Source organism: Echiichthys vipera, assembly GCF_963691815.1.
Source record: "Echiichthys vipera genome assembly, chromosome: 3".
NCBI lineage: Eukaryota > Metazoa > Chordata > Actinopteri > Perciformes > Trachinidae > Echiichthys > Echiichthys vipera.
The window spans coordinates 7158276-7171183 of NC_139828.1; the positions used below are offsets into that span (position 1 = coordinate 7158276).

The 12908-nt window shown below is 41.6% G+C and overlaps 1 protein-coding gene across 4 annotated transcripts in view; it reads right to left on the reverse strand.

The window, feature by feature from the left end:
- The window catches only part of LOC310945059 (disks large homolog 4-like), a 124332-nt gene that overhangs the window by 27350 nt on the left and 84074 nt on the right, over positions 1 to 12908 (reverse strand). For all 4 annotated transcript variants that reach the window (XM_083911003.1, XM_083911004.1, XM_083911001.1 and 1 more), the window contains 2 exons: positions 11132 to 11288; positions 10303 to 10405 (listed from right to left, as the gene is read on the reverse strand). In XM_083911003.1, coding sequence (XP_083767129.1) covers positions 10303 to 10405; positions 11132 to 11288 — 260 coding nt within the window. The remainder of the gene's footprint in view (positions 1 to 10302; positions 10406 to 11131; positions 11289 to 12908) is intronic.

A 12908-nucleotide genomic window follows, 5' to 3' on the forward strand; every position in this document is an offset into this window, starting at 1 on the left:
AAAGCAGAGAGAGAGAGAGAAGATGTGTGTGTGTGTGTGTGTGTGTGTGTGTGTGTGTGTGTGTGTGTGTGTGTGAGAGTGTGTGTATGAAAGAGAGAGAGAGGATGGGGAAGATCTATTGCCAGCTCCCCATTAGATCCAGCATGTGAGCCAGGAAAGTGAGATGTGAATGTGTGAAAAGAAGTGTGTGTAGGTATGCAGTAGTGTATGGCACAGAGAGGTATACCTGTGTGTGCGTGTGTGTGTGTGTGTGTGTGTGTGTGTGTGTGTGTGCGTGTGTGTGTGTGGCTGAAATCAGTCCAGTGTTGCTCAGCTGCCACAGAGACAACAGATGCTAACTCTCTCTCTACCTCTCTCTCTCTACTACACTCGCCTCTTTCTCTATCTCTCGTTTGCTGGTGCGTTCGTTTGCTCCTCCCCCTCTTTGACAGCAGCTTGCTGTAGGGCGGAGACACACACACACATGCACGCACACATGCACGCGCTCACTCACAGACACACACACACTGTTTCCTCGGGTCACTCATGCAGGAAGCTGAGTGGATGCCAGGCTCTCCTGCCCTACTTTGGCCCGGGGAATCGGTCCGCACGCCACACACACACAAGGTAAAGCTTGACCAAGCATTTTGAATATTGATTTTTGGGAGACTTCATTAAAAACTCAATTCATATTCCTTAAATGGATTTCGCTTTATATGGAAACAGCAAAAAAAAAGGACAGCATCTGCCTCCATAAGTATGATGAATTAAACTTGTTGTGCTCTGCATGATTTAGGGCTGTCTGTCTCCATCTGTCTCTCATTCTCTCTGCGTCTCCACTTTCTCTTTCTCTCTGTTTTTTAAGAGTCAATTGAACCTTTTCAAGTGCTTCACTTATAATAAACCCTGTACATGACAATAAAAAATTACAGGTGGATACACTATAGGCTTCCATAAACAAACTCTCACTTCTATATCTGTCTCTTTTTCTGGACATCCAATTCCCAAAGAGTGACACAGTAACACAGAACACACTTCCAAACCCCCCCACATTAAGTTCACATGATCTGCATCAAACTGTCACTGTCAACAGTCATCACCTCAATGCAGCATTATCTGATTAAGGAGCGAGAGAGAGCGGGAGAGCGGTAGAGAGAGAGATGGAGAGAGAAAACAAGACATAATAGAGAGAGAGAAAATGGAGAAGAGAGGAGGAGGAGAGTCATAGGTGGGGGAGGGGTGATGACAGAGACTAATGGCTCTGGGGCTCATATTCCCTCTTTCCTCATTTTCCCCTCTCCTCTCCTCTCCTCTCCTCTCCTCTCCTCTCCTCTCCTCTCCTCTCCTCTCCACTCCTCTCCCTAGAGTAGCATTGTACCTTCATTCAGCAGCTGGCAGAGACCTTTTTCTGCATTGTGCAGCTTCAGTGCTATCCAAAAAAACCCCACTGGAGACAGGCAGTTAGGGTTGTGTGCATTGCACCAATATTTCCATTTCAGATCGCCCTTTCTAATATTGAATCAGAGCCCTATTTGTAGAAACATGTATGCACTGTAGATACACCATTCTTTCCCCTTGTTCATTTTCCTGGAGGAAAGAGTGTATTTAACGTCCTATTTGATTTGAGTTTTCATTGGTGAACGTCTCGTTTGTATCAAGCACAGGATACCCGCTGATTTAACGGTATACGGACAGTTGGAGGCGGTAACGTACAGAGAAGTGTCGCAATGTGTCAAGAAAGGAGGAGGAAAGAAGACAGCAAAGTGGCAAACATGACAGTTTTCAAAGATGTTTTATGAGCAAGCAACCATTTGTCAGGCCTCAATGTGTTTTTGGGTGAGTTTGTAGTGGAAGCAGCTCAGTCAGTCAGGACTTGGCATGGGAACAGGAGGCTTGCCGGTTCAAGTCGGGGTGTTGGGTGGTAGTTTGAGAGATGCCAGTTCACCTCCAGGCACTGCCCAGATGCTCTTGGGCGTCTTGTCAATGTATGTGCATGTGTGTATATATCCTGTGTGTGTGATAAAACAACAGAACAACAATTTTCCCCAATAAAGTAAACATTATTATTGTTAACACCAATGTTGTTTTCAAGAAAACTCCATGGGAAACATTTAAATTTAACTGAGTTTAGTTTTAGTTTTCATTTTTCCTGAGTGAATCCTTTTATCGTTGTTGCTGCTGCAAAAATCTAATTTCTCCAAGGGGATGAATGAAGTTTAATTATAAACATTTCCAACACATTATGTGAGCTATACTTAGTTTTGTGCCATTCAGTGGATGCACATATCAGACTACAGGAGACTATGTATTTAAAGGAGCTTTCATGTCATCACAACCCTCACGAGAAAGGTTGTTACATTACGTGCATACACACGTGTCGGATCAGTTGAATGGAAATTTAAAAAAAATCCCCCACTTGGTAGTTAAAGTGTAGTAGAATCAATACGAGGCTCTGGCTCTAAAAATAGCATTGCTGGAGGAGGCTCATCTATAATTGATTTGATACAGTACAGTCATCTATATTGGTATTGGTGACCGGATCAGATTGCAGAGGAGACGAGGACAATAAAAGAAAGGGGGACTGAGAAAATGGGAAATAAAAAAGAGAAATGTCTTTTATTATTGTACTGAATTCAAGTTTAAATGTCAAAACTGAGAAATGTCTTTCATCTCTGGGCGCTAATAAAAGCCTCAGTGTGACAGTGACGCGGAGGCACACGGCAAATCTCATATCAATCACCTCCCTGTTACAAGTGACGCCTCCAATCCCCCAAATGACAATATGAGCGGTGAGTCAGACCATTACCACAGACACCAGTGAAACTGGGGAGGAGAGGAGGCAGCAGACAGGTGGAAAGCAAGGAGGGGACAAAGGAGAGGGAGGAAAGTGAGAACAAAAGAAAGAACAGAGAGATAAAGTGAAATAGGAAAAGAAAGGAAAGCAGCCTCCTGGCAGATAATGTTTCCACGACTTTGTGTCTGAAAGCTAGAGGATAGAGCTGCTGTTAATCTTCTGCTTAACACACACGCACACGCACACACACACACACACACACACACGCACACACACACACACACACACACACACACACACACACACACACACAAAAATTGTAATAAGCACGCAAACAGAAGTGGAGATAATCCTCCCTGCATCACCTCAGTATTACTGCAGACAGACACTGCCCTGTGTGTGTGTCTTTGTGTGTGTGTGTGTGTGTGTGTGTGTGTGTGTGTACAGTATGTGTGCGATAGTGTGTGTCTGTGACAGTTGTGTGTAATCCTGGTGACTAACACTGCAGGCATTACCAGTCCCACGTCAGGCGCAAGAGGAGAGCATGTTTAAGGGTCAATGCTGCAACATTTAGTTTTTTTTAATCCATAAATAAATACAATAAATGAATCAAATAAATTTTGATTTGAGGGTAAAATTACAAACACTGATCTCCACGTTGTGGGTTCAGAGTTAAACTATTGCATGTTGTTTACTTTTCTGATATCTTAACAGCTGTTGTAACTGAGGTAGCTGCAAAAATGACGACAGATTTTCATAAGCTGGGTTCTTTCGGTGAGTGGAAATTTAAAAAATGACTTGCTTCAGTTCGAGGATGTGATCATTTTCTCCACTTACCAAAATGCTGCTCATACAGCATATTAAAGCTTCCTGCTGTGAGTACATCACAAACACTGGAATCAGAACGCATATACACTCCATGTGTAAAGGTGTTGCTCTGAATATTTACAGGGTCTCCTGTAAAGTTCGGATATAATATTAAACAAAACATCTGTTTTCTCATGATTGTCTAAAGATTCAACTGTAAGAAAATGAAATCTGTAAATCCAATGTGCTCAGAAGTTTCTCCTAATCTGCCATAATTTTTGTTTATTCTGTCCCAAATAATATCTTCTAAGCAATACTACTGATGGAGGTTTTGGGAGAGAATCCAGTCAAACAGGCTTGTCCGTCTGAATGCATATTAATTTGGGGAAAAACACATTTTGGCCAACAGGTGTGAATTGGCTCAAAATAGCCTGAAACGTGATGGGGGACATCGGCAGTTCTAATGTTGCATGAAGACTTTTCACAGACAAACACTCTCCATCTGCTCTACTTCAAAGAAACACAGATCTATATCTGCTGCATCAGCTTAAATCAACCGTAGGGCGCGCACACACACACACCTATACACACACACACACACACACACACACACACACACACACACACACACACACAGCTATACACACACACACAGAGCTGTTTTATGTTTAGGTACACCGGGTACAATATTTAATATAAATAACAGGAGGAGACCTGCACACGCACACACAGCCAAGAGACATCTTTCCTCTCCTGGTGGAGGTCATTATGAGTTTCTCTCTCATTGGCAGGAAGTGTGTGTGTGAAACAGAGGGAGCACTGCTGGTCGCAGCATGCTGTCGCCACAGGAACGGGACAAACATGGACCTCAGATAGACACACACACTCATAGTGCTGACCAAAGCCCAGCGTGGACAGAAGGTTTGCTATAAAGTTCAGTCAACAGTCACTAAGGAGAGTCACGACACACACACACACACACACACACCCACACCCACACCCACACCCACACCCACACCCACACACACACAATATCTTAGACTAAACCATCCTTTTTGAGTGCCAGCATGTGAGCAAAATCAATAAATGTTGAAGTACACCCAGTTTCTTGACTGTTGAGCAGGAAAAAAACCTTGGAATTTAAAACCAGACTACAGCACAGTCGGCTTTTAGTGCGGCCAGCTGGACCACCTCTGATCCCTACAATGTGTTGTCACCGCAAGATTTCCAATCTAACACCAAACTATGCCAAAACACAGTCTGCAGGTTATAAAAAGAAAGAGGTTTTGTTTTACTTGATTAACGAACAACATAAAAAACTCCATGCTCTTGAGCATAAGTGATGAGCACACTTTGAAAAGTTTACTTTTTCGGGAAAGCTTCTTATGGGGATCCAGAGTTGTGGCGATAAAGTGTCCATAGAAACATTTTCAATCCATTTCAGTACCCTAGTCCACTTCTCTTCTATTGATCCATATTTCAGCATGTATATCTGTAGTCATTGTTTGTCTCTGTGTGTAAACGTGGGGTCATTTAGCATCTCTCCTTGATCATTTTATGTTTTTTTATGGGCTCCTGGGCCTGTTCAGTAATCATCCATGATTACAGTATACTGTACATATCTGCTCTTTAATCAAATGACCTGAGTTCTCATTTGAGACAAAAACCTAAAAAAAAGAGGGAGAAATATATATTTTATGCTTTTTGTTTTTACAGTGGCGCCACCTTGCTTTGCATTAATTAGTTGAAATATGGTAATTCCCTATCATCGTATGAGATCTTGTGTCCATGCTGCCAATTAAGTCTTTGCATGAGGTATTGTTAGCGTTCTATCATGAGGGACATTAGCTTTCCTGCTAAAGTCTCCTTCTTATCTAACGACATCAATAACTCACCTCCTGTGATTCACCTTTGCTTGTTTAACGAGCGACAAACTCGTGCACTGTCAGCATATAAAGTCTGGTTACATGCTCGTGTCATTACTCTTCAAACTCACAAACAACTTGCTGTCTATGACATGTAGTCTATAGTAGGGCTTCACAGTTAATTACAATTTTATCAAAAATCAAAATATGGACTAGTGCATATCCAAATAGCAGGATAAAAAATGAATTAAAGCAAAACGTGTCAAAAACTGTGATTCTGCAGAGATGGCCCCAGTTATATCCTACAGACTTAAGACAAAAAACTTGTCTGGTACAAATCCCATCATGGTCATTTTAATATATGTTTTAATGAAGATGAAAATAATGATTAATTCATTCATCTTCAACCGCTTGTCCCTATCATGTCCCTATCAGGGTCGCGGGGGAGCTGAAGCCGATCCCAGCTGACATCAGGCGTGAGGCGGGGTCCACCCTGGACAGGACGCCAGTCTATCACAGGACACATAGAGACGAACAGAGACAGACAACCATTCACACCTACGGGCAATTTTAGAGTCATCAAATAACCTAACATATGCACTTTGTGGACTGTAGGAGAAAGAGAACCCAGAGAAAACCCACGCAGACACGGGGAGAACATGCAAACTCCACATAGATGATAATGATTCAAAATGATAATCATATCATATCATATAGCATTTGCAATATCAGTCAAAATATTGGCAGTGAGATATTTTCCTGATAACATGCAGAGCTAGACTAAAGTTTACTTTGTGTCTTGTTTTCCTGCCTAAAGTCAGCCGACTAGCTCCTGTTAATCAAACACAGGCCCCTCCAGCCGGCTCACACGAAAAGGAGCTTTTCTCCAAAGACCTCTCTTCCTTTTAATAATGAATCAACAACACATTTATAAAACATGTTAACTGCAAAAGAAGATGCCTACATTTCATTTCAGTTGGACACCTCTGAAGCCTCCATGCTGTGAGCTTTCTGCTGTATAACCTTTTAAGATCTTTGGGTGCTGTCCATGGTGCTGATCCTTCTTAACACTCAGAGCAAAGCGCACTGATGTTCTTGCTCGTATTTCTAAGTAACCAGGTACAAACGATCGCCAGGCTAACACAACATGCAGTATTACTATAATCCACCCGTGTGCACCCAACATCCTCAGTGTTACGTTCTCTACAGAGTGCTAAGTTTTGAGAATCCCTCTTAAAGAGACAATACCAGGAAACTTAGCCTTACTTTGAGTTTAAAATATGTCAAGTCTACGAAATTAGTCAGTTTTCAGATGCCTGTCTAGCTTGTCATCTTATGCTCTTAAGGCATTTTGATGACTCACAGATACCTGGGTTGTATTCATAGACTGTATAATGGATGTAGTCTCCAAAGCCAAAATGAAGCTCAAAGTTCAGACTCTGGCCATAGACATCTTGGCAGTGCCTGACGTTGACTAACTCACAGCTAATCCAAAAATAGGCAAAGAGGTGGAGTTTGGAAGGAGCTTAGGCAGGACGAATGAAGCCTACAGTCTATACTAACCACCTGTGAGGGCTCAAAGCTGGGCGCCCTTAATTATGCGCAACTTTTAAATGTTTAAATGGGTGAGTTGTTTAAAAATTTAGCCTTCCGTACATAAAGTAGTGATAGGGTTTTTGATTGTACCAGACTGTAAACATGTGTTTTCCTACTGTAAAGTTGGAGATTTTAACATAGGAGTCTTCACTTATGGAGCCAGCCTCAAGTGGCCATTTAAGGAACTGCAGTTTTTGGCACTTTCGCATTGATTTCATTGTTCAGCACCGGAGGCTCGGCTGTACACTGTTGCGAAAAAGGCCTGTTGACAATCGTAGCATGTTCTATTCATCTCATCTCATCTCATCTTCATCCGCTTATTCGGGGTCGGGTCATGGGGGCAGCAGCTTTAGCAGGGGACCCCAAACTTCCCTTTCCCGGGCCACATTAACCAGCTCTAACGAGGCGTTCCCAGGCCAGTGTGGAGATATAGTCTCTCCACCTGGTCCTGGGTCTTCCCCCGAGGCCTCCTCCCAGCTGGACATGCCTGGAACACCTCCCTAGGGAGGCGCCCAGGGTTCATCCTTACTAGATGATCCTGAACCACCTCAACTGGCTCCTTTCAACGCAAAGGAGCAGCGGCTCTACTCCGAGTTCCTCACGGATGGCTGAACTTCTCCCCCTCTCTCTAAGGGAGACTCCAGCCACCCTCCTGAGAAAACACATTTCGGCCGCTTTAACCCGCGACCTAGTTCTTTCGGTCATGACCCAGCTTTCATGACCATAGGTGAGGGTAGGAACCAAGATTGACCGGTAGATCGAGAGTTTTGCCTTCCGGCTCAGCTCTCTTTTCGGTGTAGTAGAGCGACTGCAACACTGCCCCCGCTGCTCCGATTCTCCGGCCAAATCACGCTCCATCGTCCCCTCACTCGTGAACATGATCCAGAGGTACTTGAACTCCTTCATGTTCTATTTAGCAGTTCAGAAACCACATATCAAAAGCTACAAAATAATATCCGATGTGAAAGCAAATCAATGCAATATATCTGAAAGAAAAAGTGAAAAGCAGTGATGCTTCTGTTTAAAATAGCAAAGAGCGTTCATGAGCCGGTTGTAACTCTTTAATGTCTCAGATTATGATTTAAAATCAAGGGACGAACTGTTTCAATGCTATGGATTTCATTGCTTGTTTGATCCGAGCTTCATCAACCTGATATTTTCTACTGCTTTGAAATATCAATTTAACCTTCATCGTCCCATAGAGGGAATAAACTTATAATTGAGGATCATTATTCAAACACACCTTCCTCTTTTGAAATTACAATTCATAATCCATAGATCATACTTTGTACGGCCTGTTGGAATCTGTAATGCATACATCACTGTTTCAGCATGATGTATGGATTATATCCATGTGCTGTTTCCATGAGCTTCCAATGCATTTGCATACTGCAGCTGCTGGGCAACTTCATTATGTTGACAGTTCCTTCCACATCTTAATGAATTCTGCCCTCGACTATGAGTCGAACATCTATTTGCGTCTATATCTGGGCTGCGAAGACCTTCATCCATATACATTTACCTCAACCCTAATTACCCTAATTATTGTATTCTGGTATTGTAACTCCTCCTCCAAATGTTCTAGCTCTATTGCACTAAAATAAAAGTGTTGATGCTGACACTGATTCTACACATTCAATCATTTGATTTGATTTCTGTTTCACACTGCCCAAACCCTTTCACCTCATGGTTAATAAAGTGCAAAACCTTATAAATCATACACAAGGTGTTTCCTCAGTGTTTACATTTAGTCTTTGTATCAGTGTCTCAGCACTTTGAGGCTATTAGACCAAAAAGAATACCTGGAAACCAGTGGATATACTTCTAATCATGCCAGTATTTTTGATTAATCTTTCAAATGTGTAACTCAACTGGCCTTTTAAGATAGAGAATCCATGCATGCAGTATATGCAGGAGGTGTGCAGGACTTTAAACTGTCAGACTATGCTACCTAGTATTAAATAATTTCATTTTACGAGTTTCAATGAATATCTCCTCAGGATTTTCTCAGGACCTGAGATCCTGTATATTATACTCTGGTCTTGCCTATAACAACACCCCCCTGGAACACCTCTCTGACTGAATAATACATGGCTGATACCAGTAAGGGAACTGATGCTGTGGGACTGTGTGTTTGTCTTTGTGTTATACTCAGGTGCACCACCATGGCGACCTCCCATTAGCTGAGCCACTCAGCAGTTATAACCTGGTTTCCTAGGTTACAGCCCTCTCAGTCACTCCCAGTAGACCACATCCAGGATGCTTGTTGGGACATCTCCCTCTGTCTCTCAGTGTGCGTGTGTGTGTGCGTGTGTGTGTGTGTGTGTGTGTGTGTGTGTGTGTGTGCGTGTGTGTGTGTGTGTGTGTGTGTTACACAGATTGTACATTTTTGAAGCGTCAGAATACAAAGGCCTGAATGCTGTCTCGTTTTCATCAATTAATATCCAGCAACTATTCTGAAGAGTGAACTACAACATAACAGTAGCACTTTTATTTTAATCTAAATCTTATTGTTTTACTGTTGACTGTTTTATTGACTTCATTGTTTTTTCCGTCTCAGTGTGATCAGATGTGTTTTTGCATTTGTTTTTACTGTGGATTGGTGTCTGGAGCACTGGGCTAAATTAATTTCCCTTTGTGGGATAGTAAAGTTGATCTGAATCTAAACAACAAAACAAAAAGAGTTATAATAACTGATAAAAAAAATATATGGTACTTTCTTTTTATGCCTGTTAAACTAAGAACTGTCCAAACTCACAATTCATCAAAAATAACATTCAACCATCTCATGGTACAGAAATATGTCCAAGAGCTATAGAGTTCTTCCAGATGCATCTTATTATGGCACCCTAACTTATAAAAACTGCAGTATAATGCCAAATATCTTAGGGCCGAACATCAACAGGCAAGTTCTTCAGCAAGAAGAAGAAGAAGACGGACAAGAAAAAGAATAAGAAGAACAAGAAGTAGGAGGTAAGGTCACAACCCCATCATTAAAGACTAACACCAAACTGTTTCGCTTAAAACTCTCGGGCCTGTTTCTCTTCTGACAACACCGAGCTTTACTGATGGGTGTTCGAAACTGTGATGAACCTGTTATCACACCCAAAAGGGAAGTCACAGGGTCCTGAAGTACATCTCTACATCACTGCAACAAGGCGAGCCGAAAACCACCGGAAGGCATTAATGAGCAATTCCACTCAGATTTTCATCTGTACACGAGAAGGATGCACATGCACGGTGTTCATCTGCAGTACTCACCCTCAGGTCTGTACTGTGCTACTATGGTAACGGTCTGTCCGGCGTTCTTCAGAGCGGCTGCTGCCTGCTCATGTGTTGCACTGGACAGGTCCACACCGTTCACCTACACACACACACACACACACAGACACACAGACAATTAGAGCCCCTGCTGAGGATCAATACTTATGAATGTATAGTGAGATGAGAATGGTACTAACGTTGTACATATCTCGGTGGGTCAATAACTCACAGGTGTGTGTCATATGTGTACTTTGTGAAGGCGTGATTAATGCATAAAATCAGTCCATGTCAGTGCTTTCATCATAACGCAGTCAGTCATTCTGCAGGGATTATCAGTGCCGCTGCAGTCAAAAAGGACTAAATCCTGTTTGAATCCTGTCTGAAAATATTTAAGCCATATATCACTTTAGTGAAACACAAAATGCAGCTTTAACACACACACATCCCCCATCAGGCATTAGTGGTGACTGGTAAATAAAATGATAGCAGTTGCGTTAAAAATCCTTAGAGGGTAAAAACTGTGAATGCAAAGATGCATCAGATCAAGTTAAAATGGTTCAGTGAAAACTTCAGAGATCAATAATGAGTCCCATGATAACCCTATACATCCCATACAGTAATATTTTTGGGTTCTTTTAACTTTCTTCTCCTGATTTTATTTGATGTTTCTCTTTTTCTTTTCATCTCTGTAAGGCACTTTGCGATACTTTTCTGTATGAAAAGCGCCATATAAATAAAGGTTGATTTGATTTGATTTGATTTAATACTGGTGAAGGTGACGGTGCCTGTGTTATAATATGTGTTTGTAACAGATCTGAGCTCATACCGACAGGATGCGGTCTCCCTTTCGTAGCTCCCCACAGAGATCAGCTGGACCTCCGGCGAGGATGAAGGAGATGAAGATCCCCTCTCCATCCTCCCCTCCTACAATGTTAAACCCAAGACCCGTGGACCCCCGCTGGAGCACCACCCGCCTGGGCTCCCTGGAGGGAACACAAATTAAAGACACACACACACAGACACAGACACACACACACACAGTGCGTTAGGGTAAAACATGACAGTATTCATGTTTTTAGCACAAATAAGTTTAGAATTATATATTTTTTAATCTTAATGTAGGGCTCGGAGATATTACCAAAATCTTATATCCCGATAATTTCATATGATTATGATATACTGTATATCACAATATAATATGCTTACTGGTAATTCAATACATTAATAGTCTAAATGAAATAAGCACACGGTAAAGCCCATTTTTTTATGCTAACTGTGTGAATTTCATACTCGACAAATGCAAAGTACTGAGGATTTTTTTTAATTTAACATCAGATTCTCTTAGAAATTTAAGCCAGTATGTGCTTGTTATTATTTATTAAGACGGCGTAATTGTATATAAAGATATCTGATATCATCACGATACAATCCAATTGATAGATGAGATATGATCAACTTTAATTATCGCCCAGCCCTTTAATAACTAAGAACCAGTGAGGAGGAGAAGTATATGATAAGAGGTAGCAGTATAAGAAAGTATATAATCCAATGTTTTATACTTACAACATCAGCTAACAATCAAAACAAATTATTGCAACTGTATTTAGCAGTTACTATATTCTTGAATGTATAATATCTGTGATAAATGGTCCATCTCAGTGGGAGGACAGTGCAGTTTAAGTTAGAGTCATTCGCCGAAGTTACCAGCAGATGTCAGCACTGCACTGTCTATTTTTGTCCGCCTCAGTTCATACTTATGAATGTTTATTTAGTAAATCAGCAGATCTATAATGAACAATGGGAGTGAACAAGAGCACGTGCAGGAAAGCCAACACAAACAGAAACATGCAAATACATATTTAAGACAGAAGTGAAAGCAGGAAACCACTGGATCATCCAGGCGTCCTCACTTTACATTTTGGATAAAAACAATTATGAAAATGGCAGAAGAAAGTGTGTTAGTGAGTTATCTGGGTATTTATAAATCCTCCAAGCACTGCACATATGTGAAATTGGGATTGTATTCCTCCGACTGAAATAGGGACGCACGGATGTAAAACTGCTGGATCAGTGTCCAGATGTGACGGATCTGCATTGAACACAGTTTTTGCAAATGTCGTTGGTTCATTTTACATCACAAATTAATATATGATCACATATTTCACCTGAAATCTCCTGCTCATAGAGAGAAAGCAGAAGCTCCTAAGAATAAAACTTATTAAAAGCTATAACCATCCATTTGCATGAGAATCTAATCAGAGAGCAAAAGAGGACGAGAGGAAAGAGTTTGAGAAAAGAGAAGAGCAGACGTCCAAATGACCATTCTGCAGTCGGGTCTGAGGCTTATCAGATTTATTAGAATCAAAGCGCATTGATTGGCCCAGGGGGTTATGACGAAATGAGTCATATTCTAGTAACCACGGTGATGCCAGTTGAGTGATGAGGGCTGTGATAGGCTGTAATCCGTCCATTAAAATGGATTAAAGACAGTAGAGCAGCACTAAGAGTGTATCTGCATGTGTGCGTGTGTGCGTACATATGTGAGTTTACATGCCAGACCAAATTCGCACTGCCATCTGCCTTTGACTGTTACACACACAAAC